The sequence below is a fragment of the Spermophilus citellus genome (assembly GCF_964194105.1).
Source record: "Spermophilus citellus genome assembly, chromosome: 3".
Taxonomy (NCBI): domain Eukaryota; kingdom Metazoa; phylum Chordata; class Mammalia; order Rodentia; family Sciuridae; genus Spermophilus; species Spermophilus citellus.
In genome coordinates, this window is record NC_138184.1 from 18,587,220 (window position 1) to 18,610,704 (window position 23,485).

A 23,485-nucleotide genomic window follows, 5' to 3' on the forward strand; every position below is an offset into this window, starting at 1 on the left:
ATCTGCTTTGGAAGAATAAAGAAGCAAGAGTCCAATATCCTCAGATTGAAGATTTAATTGCAGCATCAATTAAAAACCTGGTCAAGAACAATGGAGCCTGCATCTGTTATTTCCATGTTCTTCCTACTTTTGTTCCATCCACACTATCATCCTATTGGATAGTGCTGCCCACGCTTAGGGAGGGTCTCCATTTCAGTTGGTTGTCCCACATACCTCTCATTCCTTGACATACCTGCAAGCCTCTTAATGCCTCTTAATCCAATCAAGTTGACAATTCAAGTCGGCCATTATAGTCAGGTTCTGATATTTAAATTTTTTTAAAAATAAAAGTGAGAGTACTAAATATTTCAATATAATGAAAGGGAGCATCTTTGTAACTTAAGGGGGAAAGTAGTTTTTAAGGTGAGGTTTGAATCCTAGGCTGTAAATTGAGCTTTATGACCTTGGGTAGGCAGATCATCTAACTTCTCTACAATTTCTTATGTGAAATTGGTATAATACTTATGTCATGGCATCTGTGAACTTTAAATGATCAAGTACAGGTATAAGAATTTGGTAGTAGAGAAGGGAATAATAGAATATTTTTAACCTATGAAGTTCCAGATTTATCACAATTCCAAGGTAGCCTGTGATGTGTCATTTTCTATTTCTCAAGGGAAGGGACTAGTCCTAGAACTGGAGAATTAAACATTGAAATGCTTCAGGTTTTGTCATCATTCTACATTAATTACAAGTTGATAAATTTCTGGGGTTAGAAAGGCAAATTTTTAAAAATATTGTTCATGAAAAAATTTTTTTTGGTTGTCAATGGATCTTTATTTTATTTACTTATATGTGGTGTTGAGAATCAAACCCAATGCCTCACACATGCTAGGCAAGTGCTCTTCCGCTGAGTACAACCCCAGCCCTAGAAAGGTAAATTTAAGTATTGGTTATAAAGATAATAATTTGATTTTTTTTTTTTAGGTTTAGCCATGAGTAATTAGATTTTTATTACTGAGACCTAAGAATGTTTGTGATGGGTTGCTGCACAGTTATACAAATATCTAATTTTTTTTTTAATCCATTTGGGTTTTTGGTACTGGGTGTTGAATCCAGAGGCACTCTACTACTGAGCTACATCCTTAGCCATCACTATCTGAGCTGGCAACCTATGCTGGGTTCACAAAATCATACTCTTCCAGTAATTTAAGAAAATGGCTAAGAAAGCACACAAACACACAGAAGGACCTTTTCAAAATCAGGAGATGGCTCTGTGACCTTAGGCTTCTGTGGAAAGAGAGAAAGCCACTGGAATTCTTTATTCTTATATAGGGGACACACAAGGGGAGGTTCCATGGAACATTCTATTCCCAAAAGGGCAAAGGAACAGGTAATTCAACCCCATCAGGTGACATCCACTCCTGGAGCCACACCTTCCAAGCTGAGGTAAAGCCCAGTGTATTGAGGGGTGCAATAATTCTTCAGTACCCCTTTACTCAGGACTTAAAGGTGTGCACATAGCTTCTGTCCAGATTGGCTCCCAATACTCAAGCCCTCCTCCCCTTTTTTAAATTTTGAGACGGGGTCTTGCCAAGTTGCTGAGGCTGGTCTCAAATTTACTGTCCTCTTCTGTGTTAGCCTTCCAAATTGCTGGGATTACAGGCACACACTACTGTATCCAGCTCTAATCCTGTTTTTGACTTTGCTTTTTTATGTGGTTATTTTTTACTCTCGTTTTAACTACTTTATTTTTCCAAATTAAGAAGACTTAATTTTTTTCAGTTGGCCAAATTAACTCCTCTTTAAGTATATTCATTATATTAGATGTTATAAACAAATACAAATGATTTATATTAAAAAAAATCTCTTTGGTTAAACTTAGGGCATGTTTATTTTGAGGGGTTAAAATTTTCTAGGCAAGGGCTGGGGATGTGGCTCAAGTGGTAGCGCGCTCGCCTGGCATGCGTGCGGCCCGGGTTCGATCCTCAGCACCACATACCAACAAAGATGTTGTGTCCGCCGAGAACTAAAAAAAAATAAATATTAAAATTCTCTATCTCTCTTGCTCTCTCTTTAAAAAAAAAAAAATTTTCTAGGCAAGCTATTTTGGTCAAAACTTGAGGCAAAGCATTGTAAAACATTTGTCTATACAGAGTCAAAAGTTGAAGTCATGGTGAAAATGAACATTTAGAGAATAAAGGAGGGCTGAGTCTGAAAATTTATTATCTTCAATACAGAATAAATAGGTAAAATAACCAACAAAAGATTATGTAGGTAAATAAAAGATACCAGAGATTAATCATAATTACTGAAAAGTGCTAGAGAGACCTTGGAATGTACTTTAGAGGACAGGTGTGTATTTGTTTTTTGCAGTACTGGGGGTTGAACTAGGACATTGTACATGTGAGCTATCTATGTTCCCGTCTTTTTTTTTTTTTTTTTTTTTTTTTAAGAGTAGCTACATCGCTGGGGCTGGCCTTCAAATTTCTGATCCTCCTGCTTCAGCCTCTTGAATAGCTGGGATTAAAAGTGTGTTTCCATCACAACCCAGCTAAGATTGCTAGTTTTTTTTTTTTTTTTTTTTTTTTAATGTAGGCAGGAGGTTCATATTTTTATCTCCAGTGATCTTTACAGTTGAATCTAAATAAAAGGACTACTTGGATACCAAATGCAGGTGTGTTCAAAGAGGTCAGGCTCACAAGAGAATCTCTCCTCCTTAGCCCAGTTTTTGGAATTTTGCCAGCTTTTGAGTTTATTAATTTCTTCAGTATTCTTAGGTGTCAACTCCTCGTAGTAGTCATCATTTATTCGGACCATTGGTGCCATAGGCTTTGAACATTTCATTTCTACAAGAGTGAAAAGATGCTGAGGCACAATCTTCTCAGTCTTTATTCCAGGCTTTTTCTCAATGACTATTCATATATAATCATAGTTCTAAAACATGCAAGGTGTAGTAGTGCAGACTTGAATGTGATACTTTTTGAATGGTTTTAGATTGTTAATTGCATAAAATGTTGCTACTTAATATACTGTCAGTGGAGGTAGTTGTAAAATTTCTGCAACTTTGTTCATAATAGAGGCAGACAACCATAGTGGGTCTGTTGTGGGCTAAATCCAAGACCAGAAGCATAACTGCTGCTGCTTTATGTCCTTTCGGGATAGTTCATTTGTTTATTTACATATTTATTTATTTAAAACAGTTGCCCCTAATCTATCATAGTTTTCTTGTATGAAAACAAATGGAGGGAGTATTTGGGTTATTCTTAGGATTATCTTTGTGCACAAATAAGACTTCTCCATTGCCATTTTAGACAGCTGTTTTGTGCAAATTCCTTGTATGTATTATCCACAGGGCAGTGAGGTCAGCCACCCAGATAGAACCTAAATCTGATCTTTAACATCATTAGACAATTTTGAGAGTAAAGACGGCAGAAGTATTGCTATACTTAACTGACTCTTTTCTCTAGGAGAAAAAGCCTCTAATTTTCAGTGCCTACAAATTTCTTCAGATCTGTTTCCCAGATGTGAATCATTGTTTTCATAATATTGTAAATCATTCTTTCTTTTTTTTAGTTGTAGATGGACACAGTACCTTTATTTTATTTATTCATTTTTATGTGGTGCTGAGAATCTAACCCAGTGCCTCATACATGCTAGACAAGTGCTCTACCACTGAGCCACATCCCCAGTCCTATAAATTATTCTTGAACTTGGAAAAATAATTTTTCTTTCTTTCTGATGGGCGCAGTGGCACATGCCTATAATCCTAGCAGCTTGAAAGGCTGCGACAGGAGAATTGCTAGTTCAGAGCCAGCCTCAGCAATAGTGAGGCACTAAGCAACTCAGTGAGACCCTGTCTCTAATAAAATACAAAACAAAACAAAAAAGAAAAAATATTTTTTCTTTTTTCTTTTTAGTAGTTCTGGGAAATGTTGAACTGGGGACCTCAAATGAGCTAGGCAAGTGCTCTATCCAGTCCAAATATTCACTTTAATATCTTGTTAGAGAAAGGATATGCATTTTGAAAGTACACATAAAATATAAAAGGTTATTAGAATGGACTTTTATTGAAAAGTATTAGGAATGAGAAAATTAAGCTTGGTCAGATGGCAGATTCTTATACATATTTCAGTTTGTATAATATCAAATTTATTTATTTTGTATTATTTCTTTAAATTTGTAATTTTTCCTGGATATATGTTTTCCAAATATGTTCTAGACAGGAAAGTACTATTTTCTTTGCTTTGTAGGAATACCTTTGTCCTGGAATATTGTGGAGAGGTTCTTGATCATAAGGAGTTTAAAGCTCGGGTGAAGGAATATGCACGAAACAAAAACATTCACTACTATTTCATGGCCCTGAAGAATGATGAGGTATGCAACATAGATGTGTTTGCTTTGAAATAGATCTGTAAATTGTTGGGTTTGATGGGATCTTTTACACTGACTCATATTTAAGTGAGAAAAATAAGGACCAGACACTATATAGTTTGTTTCTTTTCAAAAAGAATGGGAGAAGGAGGTATTTTCATTTATTCATAAACAGTAATATGCATGCTCCATATTATAACTATTAAAAATTATGGATGACACCCCAAATGTCTTGGTTTATGTGGGTAATCAGTTCTTATCATATTAAAAGTTAAAACTGAGCCAGGCGCTGTGGCATATGCCTATAATCCCAGCAACTTGGGATGCTGAGGCAGGAGGATCCCGAGTTCAAATCGAGATACTAAGCAGCTCAGTGAGACCCTGTCTCTAAAAATAAAGTGCAAAATAGGGCTGGGGATGTGGCTCAGTGGTCGAATGCCCCTGAGTTCAATCTCTGGTACCCACCTCCCACCCCGAAAAAGTTAAAACTGCGACATTTAAAAATATTTATTAATCCATTTAAAAGTAACAATAATTAAGCCCATTACATGTTGATACAGATAACATAGTGTTTTGAAAAAACACTTAATTTTTTTTTTAATCAAGAAATGGATATGTTTTGCATTTTATAAATCTCTTTTTTAAGTTTTAATATTTATTTATTTATAGTTTTCGGTGGACACAACATCTTTGTTTGTATGTGGTGCTGAGGATCGAACCTGGGCCACACGCATGCTAGGCGAGCACGCTACCGCTTGAGCCACATCCCCAGCCCCTTTATAAATCTCTTTAAAGTCTGGCTTAATGGAGTTTAGCTAGATCCTCATATCTTCCTTTTTATATTCAATGTGGTACTGCAAACTTTAAGAACCTGCCCCTACACTGTCTTAATATAACATTAAAGGTTGGACCCAGCAAATTTTTTGCACTCTTCAAGGGATTTGGATACACACTCAAGTTTTAATACTGTACTGGGTCATAAGCACAAACTTTAGAAAGAAGCATTACACATATAAAGTGAGATTGGAATGTAGTAGAATATAAGCAATAGCTAAAAATTTGGGCGAGACATTGGCAGATATGGAGACAATTTTGCCTATCCATTAAATGTTTATAGTTAGCTGATCTTTCAAAAGAAGCAAATAAATATTATGTGTAATAAATGTGTAAAATAGTATGAGAGTTTTCTCTAAAAGCAAGGTAGGGGGCAAGAGACCACATGTGTATATCTTAAATTTCCCTATAATACTTTCTTTTTGTAAAAGGCATGCCTATTTTGAGGCATCTTTATATATATTTAGTTGTAGATGGATACGATATCTTTATTTTTTAAATTAATTAATTTATTTGGTGCTAAGGATCGAACCCAGTGCCTTACGCATCTGAGACAAGCACTCAGTCCCTGAGCTACAACCTCATCCCCTTGAGGTCTCATTTTTAAAAACTCTTCACTTGTCTTTCTTTCCCCAGATAATAGATGCTACTCAGAAAGGAAATTGCTCTCGTTTCATGAATCACAGCTGTGAACCAAACTGTGAAACCCAAAAAGTAAGTTGAAATAGATTTTGATTTGGGATACTTATTCAAGGTTGTTGTTCTGACTATTAATTTTAGATTTTATATTAAAGGTATTCATGAATTTTACTGTGTGTGTGTGTGTGTGTGTGTGTGTGTGTGTGTGTGTGTGTGTGTTTGTGGTTCTGGGGATTGAACCCAGGCCCTTGTGCATGCTAGGCAAACATCTACCAACTGAGCTAGATCCCCAGCCCACTGTGAATTTTACTTTTTATCATTTTTTCTCCACTTTTAAATTTCATTTTCCAATAAGTTTAGATTTATAGAAACACAGCATTGCCAAAATAGTACAGTGTGTACTCTTATGCCACTCCTTACCTAGCTTCCCTAAATGTTAATGTCATATGTAATAGATATAATACAATGGTTATCCAGGGTACACTATTAACTAATCAAAAGACCTCATTGAAATTTTGACAGCTGTTATTTTTTTGATCCAGAATCTGACCCAAGAACTCAGCATTTGATTGTTTCCTTGCCCATAATTATTTTAGATATTACTTCAAAGGTGCCAAAGTACAAAACTAAATTTTAATTTTAATAAGTCCATTATGCACTGTTATATTTGGATTCTTTAAAAAGGTGTTATCCAGGTGCCAGATGTAACTATTTTAATGGTACTCACTAGGGTCTAAAAAGCCAAATTTGAGAGAGATTACAAGTTTTAGGTTAAGAAGGCTGTGGGTCCACTCCCCCAGATAAATAAATATCATTGAGCTATGGACCCATTATCATTGGTTTCCTCTCATGTTAAAATAATGCTTTTGACTCCTGGACGGTTTTTATTCTTTGATCTGTGTACTAATAGATGTTATATATGGCTCTTCTAAGAGCCAATCCATGTAACAGAAGGGCCCAGTCTGGAATCATTTAACCTAAGTTATGGTTCTAGTTCTGCCAGAACTGACAGCCATATGTTTAGCTGTGAGATTTCCACTGTCCCTTAATCTCTTCAAGTCTGGGTTTTTCATCAGTAACATGTACAGATGGTCTAGAATGGAGTTGTATATTTTTTGACATACTTACCTGGGACTACTATAAGGTCTACTTTCTGTGTGTCTGCCCCCACATTTTCCCCCCTATTTTAGCAATTTTAATTGTCTACCCCCATTTTAATTCTGACTTTTATCAATTCAAGAATTGTTCTGATGCTGGCCTTTTTGTTGCTTCATAAAATCAAACTTTTATTTATTTATTTATTGTGGTGCTGGGGATTGCACCTAGGGCCTTGTGCGTGTGAGGCAAGCACTCTACCAACTGAGCTATATCCCCAGCTTGAAATTAAACTTTTAATGTCAGTGTTTCTCAATTTCCATGACCTATCTTAACTTAGAACATGGTTACTTTTAGCATATTAATAGAGATTTTCTTGTGATACTCAGTGACACCAAGCATCCTCTATTTGCCTGTTTTCAAAATATGTGAATCTTTATGTATGGAAATGTGAGTTAAGATAAGTTGAAGTAGCAATTACTTTAGTTTTCTTTTTTCTTTTTTTAATTAGTGCATTATAGTTGTACATAATGGTGAAATTTGTTACATGTTAGTACATGTACATGATATATCAATTAGCAGTTACTTTTATTAGACACAGATTATAGATATATTCGTCTGGTAGTTCATTAAACAAGAGTAATTCTTAAAGTTAGTTTATTTAAGGAAAAAAAAAGATTCCTTGCTTGGTGCAGCGGCATATACTCATGAGGCTCAGGCAGGAAGATTGCAAGTTGGAAGACATCCTGGGCAACTTAATGAGACCTGTTTCAGAATTAAAAGTAAAAAGGGCTGGTGATATAGCTCAGTGTTGGAGTGCCCCTGGGTTTAATGACCATATTATAAAATAAGAGGTATGTGTGTGGGGGAGTGGGGAGGGTGAATTTCTCATTTGCTATTTGTCAAAAACCTTTGTTGCCTAAAAGAGTCACATGCATAATTAAGCCAGATGACAAATAATCTTCGTATATCCTCCATATCTCTCTCTCTCTCTCTCTCTCTCTCTCTCTCTCTCTCTCTCTCTCCCTCCCTCCCTCCCTCCCTCCCTCCCTCCCCTCTCTGTCACACATACACAAACACACACAAACATATAAACAGAGACTAATTGGTTACTGATTTCTTTTCTTTTCAAAACAACATCTCAGTGGACTGTGAATGGACAACTGAGGGTTGGGTTTTTTACCACCAAACTGGTTACTTCCGGCTCAGAGTTAACATTTGACTATCAGTTCCAAAGATATGGGTAAGTATTGTTTCTGCTCTATTTTGCTGCTTCTGATGGGAAAATAGGCTATTTAGATAGAGAGATTTAAAACTTTCATGTGAATTATTACAAGTTATATTTAGTATCAATTTATATATAAGTATACTGTTTTGATTTTGGGTTGTTTTTTCCCACTTCTGTCCGTTAAGGGTTATTTTACGGGAACTGTATAATTTTCTTTGAACTTCATGCTGTCTTATTTATGTTAAAAAAAAACCTTTATCATTATAGAAATGCCAAGTCTGTGTTTGTATATGACCTATGTATACATAATTCAGCTTTAATAATTATCAACTGATGACTAATCATGTTTTACCTAAACCATATTCTACTCTTAAAATTAATTTTTTTTGAGTGTTGGGGTGTAGCTCAGTGATAGGCACTTGCCTAGCCCAGATGAGGCACTGGGTTAAATTCTCAGCACCACATAAAAATAAATAAATTATATAAAGGTATTGCGTTCATCCAGAACTTTAAAAAAAATTTTTTTTTGGTCTATTCAAAACAGTAACTGAGGCAGTAGCAAAGGATCCCACTAACACTAAAGTGGGGAAGTTCTTATTTAATATTTCAAGGATAATAACTAAGTTTGAAACATATAAAATCCACAAGTTTTAACAGTATTTAAAAAAATGCAGTGGACTGGGGATATAGCTCAGTTGGTAGAGTGCTCACCTCACATGCACAAGGCCCTGGGTTCAATCCCCAGCACCACACACACACACACAAAAAAAAAAAAAACCAAAAAGCAACTACAGTTAGTCATAATTGAAAGAACTAATTCATGACTTTGAAAACTAGTTTAAAAATAAAAGTGGGACAGGCTGGGGTTGTGGCTCAGTGGTGGAGTGGAGCGCTCGCCTAGCAAGTGCATGGCCCTGGGTTTGATCCTCAGCACAACATAAAAATAAATAAATAAAGGTATTGTGTCCAATTACAACTAAAAAATAAATACTAAAAAAATAATAAAAGAGGGAGTTGGGTGTGTTGGCTCATATCTGTAGTCCAAGTGATTTGGAAGGTTGAGGCAGAAAGATCACAGGTTCAAGGCAAGATCTTGTCTCAAAATAAAAAGGGTTTGGGATGTAGCTCAATGGTAGAGCCTTTGCCTAGCATGCACAGGACCCTGGTTTCCATCTCCAGTATTGCAAAAAATAAAAAATTTAAATAGTCTAATAAATAAAAATAGTAGAGAGAAGAGTCAAGCATTTATCTTGCCTTTTATAGATGTTCTCTAGTTATTGAATTAAGAACAGTATAATAATTTTTTGTAACACCTAAACAAATTAATAGATCAGCATAGTCATTATCAGTGGCTACCAATATCAAACACAGACTCTACTAATTGTGCCTTTATTTATTTATTTAATTTTGGTACTGGGGATTGAACCCAAGTGTGCTTTACCTTTGAGCTACATCCCCCAGTTCCTGTTTTTTGTTTTGAAACAGAAGTTGCTGAGGATCTTGCTCACTGAGTCTGAGTTTGAACTTGTGATCTTCCTGCCTTAGCCTTCTGAGTTACAGGAATTGTAGGCATGTGCCACTATGGCTTAGTTTTTTGTGTCTCTTGATGAAAGGACACAGTGCTAAATGTGAAATTGTTTTACTAAAAGAAATTTTGCCTCTGAATTAGATCTCTAGTTCTAACTTACATATTTGTAGAAAAATACAGGAAATGGGAACTACGAGATGTATCTATCAAAATACGGACTTTGGAAAATTGTAGAACAAATGGCTTGGCTTTTTAAATAATTCACAAGAAAAAGAGAGTGACACAATTATGATGTTTGGGATAAATTAGTTAAAAGGTATTTGAGATAATAGGGAAAATTTGAATACCTAATGGATATTTGATGTTATTAAGGATATTATGGTTATTTTATAATGATATTATGGTTGTTTTTAGAATGTTTTTAGAAAATGTTCTTAATATCTAGATATACATCCCGAAAGGCTGATATTACAATTGTTTCCTTTTGTCTTCAGTTTTTTTTCTTCTCTGGGTTTTGAGGGCTGTGCCTTGCACAAGATGATTTCTGATTATTAAGAAACCAATAGTTAAAAGGGTAGAAATTTCAAATAAGGTACAAAACTCTATTAAACCCCCCTCCCATTATACCTGTGTAAGTTGGTAGCTTCTAGTTTTTATACTAAAATAGACACAACTGGAGATGTTTTTTGTTTGTTTTGGTGGTGGAGATTGAACTCAGGGATTTGTGCATGCGAGGCAAGCACTCTACCAACTGAGCTATATCCCCAGCCCCTTGGAGAATTTTTTTTCATATTTAGTCCTTTTAGTGCTACCATATGAAAAAAATTTAATTACTCTGTCCAATTTGGTTTCAATAATTGCTACTCTCATGGTGAAGTTGTTTCAGATATTCCTTCAGATATTTCATGCTTCATGTTTTAGAACTTAGTGAACTCTGCAACTGATTATTTGATTATAAACCAGGACAAATGCCAGATGGCCATTTTCTATTCTAACTGTCTGCTTCTTTTGTCATATACTGTCCTATTATATTCTGTGTAGGACTCTGTTTTTTCCCTCTGTACTTGTATTGTCTATCTCTTTGAGGAAAAGGAAACTGGACATTAGGTGATCTTTGTAAATCCCTACTTGATTTATTGAATAATTTATTTTTTGTGTCTCTAATTGTTAAGGTCTTATACTAAAGTCAGTTTACTTTTTGGATACTCCTTTATGTTGTCTTCAGTTGCATAGGTAGTTTCTGCCCAAGCCTATAGACTTGCATCTGTGTTCTTTTCTATCACTCTTTCTTACCTCCATGGTTACAATTGATTATTGTACTTGTTATTACAGTGTATCATTCTTATATGGTAATAACTTTTAATGATGAAGTATTTCCTTTTTGAGTATCATGTAATCATTTTATACTTGGTTTAATAATCCATTTTATTTGTTTTATGTGCCAATTAAACATTTACATTTGTTATAGTTGCCTAGCTATATAAGCAATTTTGTTCTTAGCCCAAATATGTATGATTTCTTATTTTCAAAAATTAGTATTCTCTTTAAATGGAGAAATCACACTTTAACTTGTTGCCTAGTTTTGTGTAACAAGTAAAAGAAGACTGGAAGAAGAATGAATTTTTTAAAAAATAATTTTTAGTTGTCAGTGGATCTTTTTATTCATATGCAGTGCTAAGGATGGAACCCAGGGCCTCACACATGCCAGGCGAGCACTCTACCACTGAGCCAAACTCCAGCCCCAAGAATGAATATTTTTAAGAGCTAGTTTTAGGCACTTATGTTAGTAGCAAGTTTGTTGGAGTATCTTAAAACTAACCATTTTTTCTCTTTGTTTTAATTTCCTTTAGACTTGTATGATTCTTATATGTAATTGTTATATTGTTGACATTTTTATACCGTTTACTTCAACATAACTGACTTCTTTCCTGTGCTCTTTGAACAGCAAAGAAGCTCAGAAATGTTTCTGTGGGTCAGCTAATTGCCGGGGTTATCTGGGAGGAGAAAACAGAGTTAGCATCAGAGCGGCAGGAGGGAAAATGAAGAAGGAACGATCTCGTAAGAAGGATTCAGTAAGTGTTCCATCTTTCCTTCAACTTTCATAGTAAAAATTTTTAAGAAGATAAATAGCTTTTCTGATTGAAGTTTAAAAAAATCATACTACTTTACTGAGAAATCCAGGATCAAAAGAGATATTACTAGATAAGAGGCGTGATTGACTAATTTTTATTTCAGATTCTTAGAGATTAGAGTTGGGAACTGAGAACTATTGAAGTAATCTTGAAAATACCAGAGCTAATAGATATTCAGAACCTGTAAAATTCAGTACAAATAAAATATTTGTCTTTTCTCTTCTGTTATATACTGTCCTATCATATTCTGTGTAGGACTCTATTTTTAAGTCTAGTATGTATTTCTAATTATTTATTATACACTTGTCATCTGTTTGGAACTCTAAACTTCTTTTTTTAACATTATTTTAATTATTGATGGGCCTTTATTTATTTATTTATACGTGGTGTTAAGAATTGAACCCAGTGCCTCATACATGCTAGGCAAGTGCTGTACCACTGAGCTCTACACCCCAGCCCTAAACTTTATTTATTTATTTATTTTTTTGAGATGAGAGACTTGTATGTTGCCCAGGCTTGCCTTGTACTTCTGGGCTTAAGCAATCCTCCTGCTTCAGCCTCCTGAGTAACTGGAATTATAAGCATGAACCACTATACCCAGTGGAATAGACAACCCAAGAAAGGAATTTTCTCAGATGGTCTTTTCATTTAATGAAACAGTAGTTGATATTTTTTCCCCCTCCTATTTTTTTTTTAAACACACCTGTCTCGCCTGATGAGTGAGGATAGTATCGTATTACTAAAAGGACTCTCAACTGGGACAAGGACTTTGAATTGTTTTTAAAGACTTCTCCTTCTGCCCTGGACATGATCTATAATCCCAGCTGTTTGGGAGATTGAAGCTAGAGGATCACCAGTTCCAGTCCAGCCTGGGCAACATAGACCTTGTTTCAAAATAAAATGAAAACAAAATCATAAAACCCCAAATTACCATCTTCTTTTTTGGGGGGGAGGGTAGGCAGGGGGAGCAGGTACTGAGGATTGAACCTAAGGATACTTAACCACTGAGCCATATCCCTAGCCCTTTTTTGTATTTTATTAGAGACAGGGTCTCACTGACTTGCTTAGTACCCCTCTAAATTGCTGAGACTGGCTTTGAACTCGGGATCCTCCTGCCATAGCCTCCCAAGCCACTGGGATTACAGGTGCATGCCCCTGCACACAGCTTCTTCTTTTTTTTATTTTGAGGACCCCTTTACTAGAGCCCTGTTTTCTTAAAAAAGTATAATCTTTGTATACCTGACTGGGTCCATTAAAAAAAAAAAAGGGGGAAGTATATTTTAAAGGCTGATCCCCAAATGTATGAATCTTGGTTGAAGGGCTGTGCAGGGGATAGAGTTTAGGGCATTAGTCAGCAATGTTTCTCATGAAATTGACTCATTCTTGGATTTTGGAGAAACCAATACTGTTAAGAATTATAAATGACAATTTTATTTGTGTAGATATGGAGATAAAGCACGAGTATGATGAGTAAGAAATGATGTCAGTAAGTGCAAATTAACTTGAGGGAATTATAAAATGTCTGAATTCTATAAGAAGATATGGTTAGCACAAAACATTGGAAAGGGCTACTTAAAAATGCAGAAAAGGACAGTATATGACAAATACCCATATTTTTTACCACCTAAGATGAACAAATGTTTTTTTATTTTTTGTTTTTGGTTGTTGATGGACCTTTATTTTATTTGTTCATATGTGGTACTAAGAATCAAACCCAGTGCCTCACACATGCTAGGCAAGCACACTTCCACTGAGCTACAACCCCAGCCCACAAATGTTTTTTTGAGTATTGTGTTTACTTCAGTTTTCTTTTTAGAGAGCATATACGGTATAGCTATATGCCAGGTACTTGACTCATTGACTCATTTAATTAACTCTTAAATTAGATATGGTCATTTTCCCCCTTTCACAGATGAGACACTGAAGCGTGGAGTTTATAAGATCACCTCATGTCTCTGATCTTAACTATTACGCTACAGTGTAGTTGACTAGAGAACAATCCCATTGCTTCTCGCCTCTGAGAAAACTGTGTCCATATTAGTCAGTATTTCTGTGTTTTAAAATATATTGAGTTGCAGAGTTTTTTAGAAATGATAAAGCACTGGGGCTGGGGTTGTGGCTCAGTGGTAGAGTGCTCACCTAGCATGTGTGAGGCCCTGGGTTCAATCCTTAGCACCACATAAAAATAAATAAATAAAATAAAGGTATTGTGTCCAACTATAACTAAAAAACAAATATTTTTTAAAAATGTGTGTGTATATATATTCATAATATATATCCACATTTTGTTTTTACTCTTATTTTTGGATTTGATCAATATTGATACAGATAGATAAAAATTACATACATATATAAATAATAGTTACTTATTTATTGGTACTGGTGATTGAACCCAGGGATTGAACTTGCTAGGCAAGCACTTCATGAAAGTATGTGCCCAGCCCTTTAAAAAAAATTTTTTTTTTTTGAAACTTGGTGTTACTAAGTTGTCTAGGCTGTCATCCTTCTGCCTCAGCCTCCTGAGTAACCCCTATTTGTAATTGCCATAAAGTTTTTCATTGTTTAACAATTTATTTACATATTTTACTGATGGACACATGTTTCCAATTTTCCAGTGCAGCAGTGAATGTTTATGTCTCTTTTGCATGTTTTTTAAATAAGATATACACATGGGGGCCAGAGATATATGGGGGCTAGAGATATGGCTCATTGGTAGAGTTCTTGCCTTGCATGACCAACACCCTGGGTTCAGTGATCCTTAACAATGGGGAAAAAGATGTATAATCACTGTGGTGTCCTTAGCCTTCTTTTTTTTGGGGGGGGGGGCGGGGGAGGAGAGGGTGGTTTACTGAGGATTGAACTCAGATGCACTTGACCACTGAGCAACATCCCCAACCCTAATTTGTATTTTATTTAGAGACAGGATCTCCTTGAATTGCTTAGCACCTTGCTTTTGCTGAGGCTGACTTTGAACTCTTGATCCTCCTGTCTCAGCCTCTTGAACCACTGAATTATAGGAGAATGCCACCATGCCTAGCTTCTTACTTAGCCTTCTTGATTTGACTATTTCAGGAATTTTTTCTTTAAGTTCCATAAAGATTGCTTTTGTTGTTAACTCTAGTTTCATGTGATTGACAGTTTACCACAATAGCTGTAAAATAGTCATTAGACATGACCTTAGTTCGCATCTTCATAAGAACTTTCCAGTGGCTGTTTTCTGTTTTCAGAACTTATATAATAAACACATTTTAAAAACTGTTTTCTTTTTGGTAGGAATCGGTCATGTAGTGTTATGATTCATAGGCAATACTATACCCATTATTACTTTTATCAGTTAGCTTACTGAGGCCTTGACAAGATTTAAGGACAACTCCAGAGAACTCGGATCTAGGTATTCCAGTGATTGGTTTCTTTGTTTATATGCTGGTAATGGTGTGTCCATTTCAGGATAGGCTTTGGTGCTTATGAACTGAATTAGATATAAATTGTATCCAGTAATCATAGGTTACTCCACATGTGAATTTGAAGTTACTCTGTTCAAAGAATGAATATTTTGGGTAAACCTTTGCTGTCATAGAGAAATTACCCAGAAAGAACCTAGGTTCTTAGAATGATGTAAAAGATCATTTGACCTTAACTTTAATAAAGATTTTAATACTAGTTTAATTTTACTTGGGTTATTTCCTGCTGAAATTCCCTGTTGTTTGTCTAGATTTTGAATTCTGCAGTTTCAGTTGAGCAAAATTATATAAATAGCATCTCTTGATAAAGCCTTGGAAAGGGGGCTGGGGCTATAGCTCAGCAGTAGAGTGCTTGCTTAGCACGTGTGAGGCCCTGGGTTCAATCCTCAGCACCACATACAAATGGATAAATAGAATAAAGGTATTTAAAAAAAAAAAGATTTAGTTTAAAAAAAAAAAGCCATGGAAAGGACAAGATAGCAGTAGTTTGAATATAGTTTTGCATGTATAAAAATATTAACAAAAATGTTTGAGTAATGATTGCATTATAATAGTCTGAATCCCCCCATGTATTCTTGATTGGTAAGCATTTAAAAAAAAACAAAAAAACTTTGCCCTAGCCAGGTGTGGTGGCGCACGCCTGTAATCCCGGTGGCTCAGGAGGCTGAGGCAGGAGGATCACGAGTTCAGAGCCAGCCTAGGCAACGTAGCGAGGAATTTAGCAACTCAGACCCTGTCACTAAATAAAATATAAAAAAGGGCTGGGGATGTGGCTCAGTGGTTAAGCATCCTGGGTTCAATCCTCAGTACAAAAAAAAAAAAAAAAAATTGCCCTTATAAATGTACCCATATATAGGTCCTTAACAAAACTATAAATTCTTTTACAACACGATTATCCTGTTAGGTATGTCACACACTAGGTGTTTAAATACTTACTTGCTGAAAGTATAAGTCTATTATGACCCAATGTCATTTGTTGCTTGTAGTTTGAAATTGCAAATGAGATATTTTTAAACTTCCCTTAGTCTCTGTTATGTTGTTTATGAAACAAATTAATTACTGATTTATATAATAAAGATGGTGACAAGCCATATGAAGGAGAGGAAATATTTGCTTTCAGCAGATGTCCGGAATACACATATTAGAGTCCCTACTAATCAGTAAGAAAAAACAACTAACATAAGAAAAATAGACAATTTCCTCAGATACTTCACTAATCTGAATAGCCAGTAAATATGGAAATATGTTCAACCTTATTAGTAAGGGAGTACAAATTAAAAGTACTGTTTACACACTTGCCAGATTGATAGAAATTAAGTTTTATCATGCATAAGTTTGACAGGCGATCTCATACACTGCTTGTGGTGGGTGAAAACACTTCAGTATTATTTACTAAAAGGTGAAAGTACGAGTACCATATTGAGCCAGAATTTGTACTCATTGGGTGTGTAACCAAAGAGAAGATATAATATCCATCAGAAATCATAGCAGCATGGCTTAGAATATCAGAAAAGTTTGAATCATTAACATTAGAAACATTTAACATTAGAAATGGATAAATTATACTATAATTATATAATGGAAAAAATAGTCATGAAAATGGCTGCATGCTACAACATGGATGATTCTTAAATCATAAGGTTGAGTGAAAGAAACCTATAGTAGTAAATCTATAAAGAAATTAAAGAACTTTCACCTAAAAAGTTAAGATAAATTATATCTTTTTTAATTGGTGCATTATAATTATATAGTTGTGGGATTTGTTGCAACATATTCTTTTTAAAAAAGAGTTTTTAAAGATGAACTCAATATGTTTATTTTATTTATTTATTTTTTATGTGGTGCTGAGGAATGAATCCAATGTCTCTCATATGTGCAAGGCAAGCTCTCTACTGCTGAGCTTTAACCCCAGCCCCTGTTGTTACATATTCATACATGCAAAATAAATTATTTCTATAGCATAGGAAGGAGAGGTGTTCTAACTTAGAAGGATGCATGGAGCATTTATGGAATGCTGACAGTATTCCAGTTTTTGTTTTTGTCTTGAGCTGGGTAATAGTTATATATACAGGTGTTGCTCACTTACTGTTTTATTAAATCTATTTGTTTGCTAATACAGTGTGTGTATGTGTGTGTATATATATATATGTATATATTTATATATTTTATATATATGTATATATGGTCTATTTCATCAAAAAGTATGTAAAGTAGTTCTTGAATTCCTTAAAGATAGTTCATGGGCAAAAATATTAATTACAGATGGTCCCCAGCTTAATGATATTTCAACTTAACAATTTTTCGACTTTGATCTCTTCTGGCAGCTAGTGATATACAATTCTATACTCTTCTGATGCTGGGCACCTATAGCAAGCCACAGCTCCTAGTCAGCCACTTAATCATGAGGATAAACAACTGATACTCTATAGTATACTATATCCTAAGGTATGAAATTCAGTAGGTAAGGTGTATGAAATACATTATTGACTGAACGATGTTTTGAACTTATGATGGATTTATCTGGACCTAGCCCCATCATAAGTTGGAGACCATCTGTCCATCTGTCTTAAAGAATAAATGCTATCTTGTACTGATTAATATTTAACTGAATAAGTTTTCAAGTGCTATATACTTGTGCATATATGTATGTTTTCAATATTAATAATTTATTAAAATATATCCTAATTCTTCTTACATTTTTATGTTTACTTTTAGTTATCACAGGTGCTTTTGGGGAGGTGGTGAACCATAAATAAAATTATTTTAGTAAATATAAATTTATTTATTTATTTAGGGAGTTGAATCCAGGTGTGTTCTACCACTGAACTACATTCCTAATCCTTTTTATTTTTCACTTTGAGTCAGAGTCTTTAAGTTTTTCAGACCAGGATCCTGGTATCTCAGCTTCCCAAATAGCTGGGGTTATAGGCATTTACCACCACACCCAACTGTCACTGTTATTTAAGCGTAATATTTAAATCTGAAGTGCCCAATGAATATATGTAGATTACAAAGCATAGTTTGGAAGTAAACCTTTGTGAACATTTCTGCTTCTTTTTCCTTGTGTAGCCCCTCAAAGTTGACCACTTGTAATTGTGTCTCACTCCTTTGCTTTTTTAAAAATCAATTCTCTATGTATTTATCCCCAAAATGCATATTTCAAGATGCACAAAAATGGTTTAATATTAGCATGTAATCTTCTGAAGCTCACCTTTTTACAAGATCAGTGGATATTGTTGCATTTGGATGCACTTGATTTCTTTCATTGAGGAATTATAGTCCATTGAGTGAAAACACCAGTTTATATTCAATCAGGCCACATATTATTGGCAGTGTTTTGCTATTATGAATGTTGCTTCAGTGAGCTTTCATATGCATCTGTGGCTCTTTTCTTTTAAAGAGGAATTGTTGAGCCAAGGGGATACAAATATTTTTCCAACTAATATGTTTTTTTTTTCCTATAGTACTTTTCATCTAGTATAATTTGGCAGTTTTTTTTCCTGTCTGGTTTTATTGTAAATTCTCCTGCACCTAAAATTATATTTGACTTAATTATATTTTTCATAGCAAAGAAAAATTTAATATTTTCTCACAATATGAAAGTGCTAAAATATGGTATATGAATTATATGATTATTTAGTATATATTAAGTACTTGGCATAGTGATGAATGGTTTAAGTATATTTTATATAAATATATTAAAATCTGCAGAAGTGATATTGCTGTCTTATTTCACATAGGTTAATAGTTATATCATGGGTAAATTTTTGCATAGGTAAAAGGATTAATCTAGGTCCAAAGCCAATTATTGCCTGAGCTGAGAGTCATACCTATGTATAGCTGGTACTTTCTCCCCTAACTCATGCTCTTTCAGTACCATTGAAAAAATATGCACACATTAAAAAATCAGTTCTTCAAATGTTTTTAATTTTATAAGAACATGCCTATGTCTTTATATATAAAACCATGATACAAAATTATAGGCCAGTGTAAATACTCCTAGAAAAATGGTTGTAAAATAATATGTCAAAGAATTATCAGGTGTATCAGCACATGGATGATTTTATTCCTTATACTTTTAAAGTGTTCTATAAAAGAACATGAGATTTTTATAATTATTATTATTATTTTTTTTTAAGAGAGAGTGAGAGAGGAGAGAGAGAGAGTTTTTCAATATTTATTTTTCAGTTTTCGGCGGACACAACATCTTTGTTGGTATGTGGTGCTGAGGATCGAACCTGGGCCGCATGCATGCCAGGCGAGCGTGCTACCGCTTGAGTCACATCCCCAGCCCAGATTTTTATAATTAAAAGTGACTAAGATTATTTCATATTTACAAGTGTAAAAGTTCATTGCAATAATTTGCATAGTCTACATTTTCATATCAGTTATAAAAATCTCTGCAGAGCTTATTTTTATTAAGATCTTAAATCTTTATTTTTAATCTAAATCAAATCCCAGATCTCATTACCTGCATTTCTTGATACATATCTGATGGGTGAATGAAATGCATTTCAGATTGGTCTTACCAATTTAGATTTTCATCACTTTTTGACTTGGTAGTATCAAATTTTTTTCCCCTCCCTAGTCTAATAATATTTCCTACTGTGGTCTTACTTTCATTTTCCTAATTACTGGTGAAACTGAGCATATTTTCAGGTAGTTTTATTGTTAAGTTATCGAGGGGTTTTTTTGTTTGTTTGTTTGTTTTGTTTTATTTTTTCAAATAACCAGATATTTTTCTTTGCTGTGGTAGGTAGATGGAGAGCTAGAAGCATTGATGGAAAATGGTGAAGGTCTCTCTGACAAAAACCAGGTACTCAGTTTATCACGATTAATGGTTCGAATTGAAACTTTGGAGCAGAAACTTACCTGCCTTGAGCTCATTCAGGTGAACACTTAATATTAATTTACTATTTATTTCTGAATTTGGGTGAAACATTTAAACTATAATCCAGCTAATGAAAATAGTCTTATTTTTTAAAATGGATTTGTAAGTTTTGTATGACTTTGAAACCTTATACTCTTAAAAATGACTGAAGAGTTTAATATTACTAGTAGAGCTTTCTCTTTTCTTCATGGCACTTTCTTACTTTTTCATGGCACAATCCCCACATTACTCCTATTCTAGTTATTTTTAGTATATGATCTCAAAGCAAGAAATTTTAACAATAATCTCATTTATTCTAGTTTATTAAGTATGCCATAAGAAATCCAATGATAAAAAAGAATGATTTTTTTTTTTAAATAACAAAAGAAAGCACCTGAAAGAGAAAAAAGAAAATGATTTAAGGACTAATTTTTGTGGTTTTGTTTTTTCAGTAAAAATAGTAGATGACAATTTTTTCCTTAGTCATTCATACTTGAATTTCATCATAAATGATCTTTTATAATTTCCTACTTTTTAGGTAATTCCAGGTTTTCTATCAGAAAGGCATACATTTTACATATCAGGAAAAAAAATGTACTCCTTTACTTTAAAGCATTTGTTAGTTGTATATTTCTGTTGTGTGTGTATGTGTGTGTTTTATGAATATGAATGAACTCTTTTGTCCTCTCCATGGCCTTCTTTAATACTCTCTTTGGTATTGCCTCCCCATTATCTTGCATCCTCCTCTCTTTCACCATAAAAGAACACACACTCACAGTCCTGCCTGAAGTCTTTTCTGGAACGTCATGGGCTGTCTTTATTGTGGATTTGGATGGCAGAGCTTGGTGATGGCCGGGAAAGTAACCAGAAACTCCAAGAAGAGGTCAGTTTACATTTATCCTGCCTTTTTTTTTTTTTTTTTCCAGTACTGAAGATTAAACCAAGGGATACTGTACCACTGAGCTACACCCCTAGTCCATTTTACTTTTTATTTTGAGGCAAGGTCTCACTGAGGTGCTGAGGTTGGTCTTGAACTTGTGATCCTCCTGCCTCACTCAGCCTCTTTAGTCCCTGAGATTATAGATATACACCACTGCATCCAACTTGCTTATTTCTTAAAACTGTCATATTGATTGCTCAGGTTAAGGATATGTGGTAACATCAGGGATTATGAATTTCGTACTATATTTACCATTGGCATTAATTAATAAAAATTATTACCCTCATATCATTTCTCAAACCATAACCTTTCATATTTCTTGCTAGTTTGTGAGTTTGCCCTCTGATTTTCCCTGTGATATCTACTTAAAGTTTGGTACTATGTACCTGGGAACTATAACAACAAGATATGATACTGTAGTTAAGTGAATGATCAGTTTGTTGCTAAGATCATAGTTTTAAATGATGGGAAATGATATACAACTTTCATTCTGGGGTTCTGAGAAAATGGTGAAGAGCTAAATTCTGGATTACAAGAATAAGGACATTCTGAGAAGCAAATAAGTCTATTAAAAGATCTAAAGTAAGATTGATTAGTAGTATTGTTTAGTGGAGTTGTAGTTTTTACACCTTCCATGAAATTTCTAATTTGATGCATTGTTTTTTAAAAATCATAATTTCTGATCATCTATTTAATAAAACACTTTTAGAACCAAAAAACAACAAGGTAATTATTCTTGCCTCCATCCTTCTTCCCTGGGGTTTCTGTAGAACTACATTAGAGAGTACTTTGGTAGAAATTCTTGGATTTCAGAATGGGGGATGTGTCTGCGATTGAAGAGAGTGTCTCTTCCTGCTAGACAGCTATTTATCAGCAAAGGTTGAGGAAGTAATGTGAGACATCATTTAAATATATGTTGTTACATGTTTCCTAAGCCTCTATTACAGTCAGTTGGGGAACTTGATAAAAAACAATATTCGGGTTAAGATTAGTGGTGTATATATTTTTTTAAAAAGCTACATAGGTTTGGGAACTACTGGTGAGAATATTATTCAGTCCCATTTAATGTTGTGAGTACTCATCTTCTCTGCATTTTATTCTTGTGGATTAGACTTAATTAAATAGTTTTCCTTCCTTTCTAAAGAAAAATAGTATTATCTTAAATAGTTATGTTAAAGTCATCTATGTTTACAGAGAGTTAACATCTTAATTTAGTAAGACTACAAAAATGTAGTACTCCTGCAGAAATAGCTGAGTCCCATCCAGAGGTTTGAAAGGTCATCTGTACAAAGTGATATGATTTTTTTTAATTATGTTTAATCAGATTATAAAGACTTTGGAACATTTGCCCATTCCTACTAAAAATATGTTGGAGGAAAGCAAAGTACTTCCAATTATTCAACGTTGGTCTCAGACAAAGACTGCTGTACCTCAGCTGAGTGAAGGAGATGGGTATTCTAGTGAGAATACATCACGTGCTCATACACCACTGAATACACCTGATCCTTCCACCAAGCTGAGCACAGAAGCTGACACAGACACTCCCAAGAAACTCATGTTTCGCAGACTTAAAATTATAAGTGAAAATAGCATGGACAGTGCAATCTCTGACGCAACCAGTGAGCTAGAAGGCAAGGATGGCAAAGAGGACCTTGATCAATTAGAAAATGTCACTGTAGAGGATGAAGAAGAGTTGCAATCACAACAGCTACTACCACAACAGCTGCTTGAGTCCAAAGTAGAGAGTGAAACCACCGTGGAGGCCAGTAAGCTATGCACATCTGAACCAGAGGCTGACACTGAGATAGAGCTCAAAGAGAGTAATGGTTCAAAACTAGAAGAACCTATTGCAGAAGAAACACCATCCCAAGATGAAGAGGAGGGTGTGTCTGATGTGGAGAGTGAGAGGAGCCAAGAACAACCAGATAAAACAGTGGATATAAGTGATTTGGCCACCAAACTACTGGACAGTTGGAAAGATTTGAAGGTAAGAATACAGTTTATGTTCACTTTAACTTGAATTATTTAGTTATGGAGTTCTGTAAACTTAAGTTGAATTGTCTACTTTTCTATTCAAGTATATTTCTAAAAATTGGAATACATCTCTCTTACTATCAGCTAATGATAAATGTGTCTGAACTATCATTTAAGTCTTGGCAGGAGTCATAGCAGCCAATATAGAAGTTCCCCCTTTTCCCTCATTAAAAGCATATCACATTAGTTTCTTAAGTCATTCAAATGCTCTTTACATGAAAAGCAAAATTAATAATCACTTGAGTAGGGGCTGGAATTGTGACTCAGTGGTGGAGCGCTCGCCTAGCATGGGTGGGGCCCAGGTTTGATCCTCGGCACCACATAAAAATAAAGGCATTGTGTTGTGTCCATCTACACCTAAAAAATAAATA

General features: G+C 34.6%; 1 protein-coding gene across 5 annotated transcripts in view; it reads left to right on the forward strand.

Moving 5' to 3' along the window:
- The window catches only part of SETD2 (SET domain containing 2, histone lysine methyltransferase), a 124,990-nt gene that overhangs the window by 50,030 nt on the left and 51,475 nt on the right, over positions 1 to 23,485 (forward strand). For all 5 annotated transcript variants that reach the window (XR_014020942.1, XR_014020943.1, XR_014020944.1 and 2 more), the window contains exons 6-12: positions 4,233 to 4,356; positions 5,824 to 5,901; positions 8,067 to 8,164; positions 11,623 to 11,749; positions 20,027 to 20,161; positions 20,904 to 21,023; positions 22,405 to 23,067. Coding sequence is in view for 2 of the 5 variants with exons in the window: in XM_081285239.1 (XP_081141365.1) it covers positions 4,233 to 4,356; positions 5,824 to 5,901; positions 8,067 to 8,164; positions 11,623 to 11,749; positions 20,027 to 20,161; positions 20,904 to 21,023; positions 22,405 to 23,067 (1,345 nt within the window). In the remaining 3 variants the exon portion in view is untranslated. The remainder of the gene's footprint in view (positions 1 to 4,232; positions 4,357 to 5,823; positions 5,902 to 8,066; positions 8,165 to 11,622; positions 11,750 to 20,026; positions 20,162 to 20,903; positions 21,024 to 22,404; positions 23,068 to 23,485) is intronic.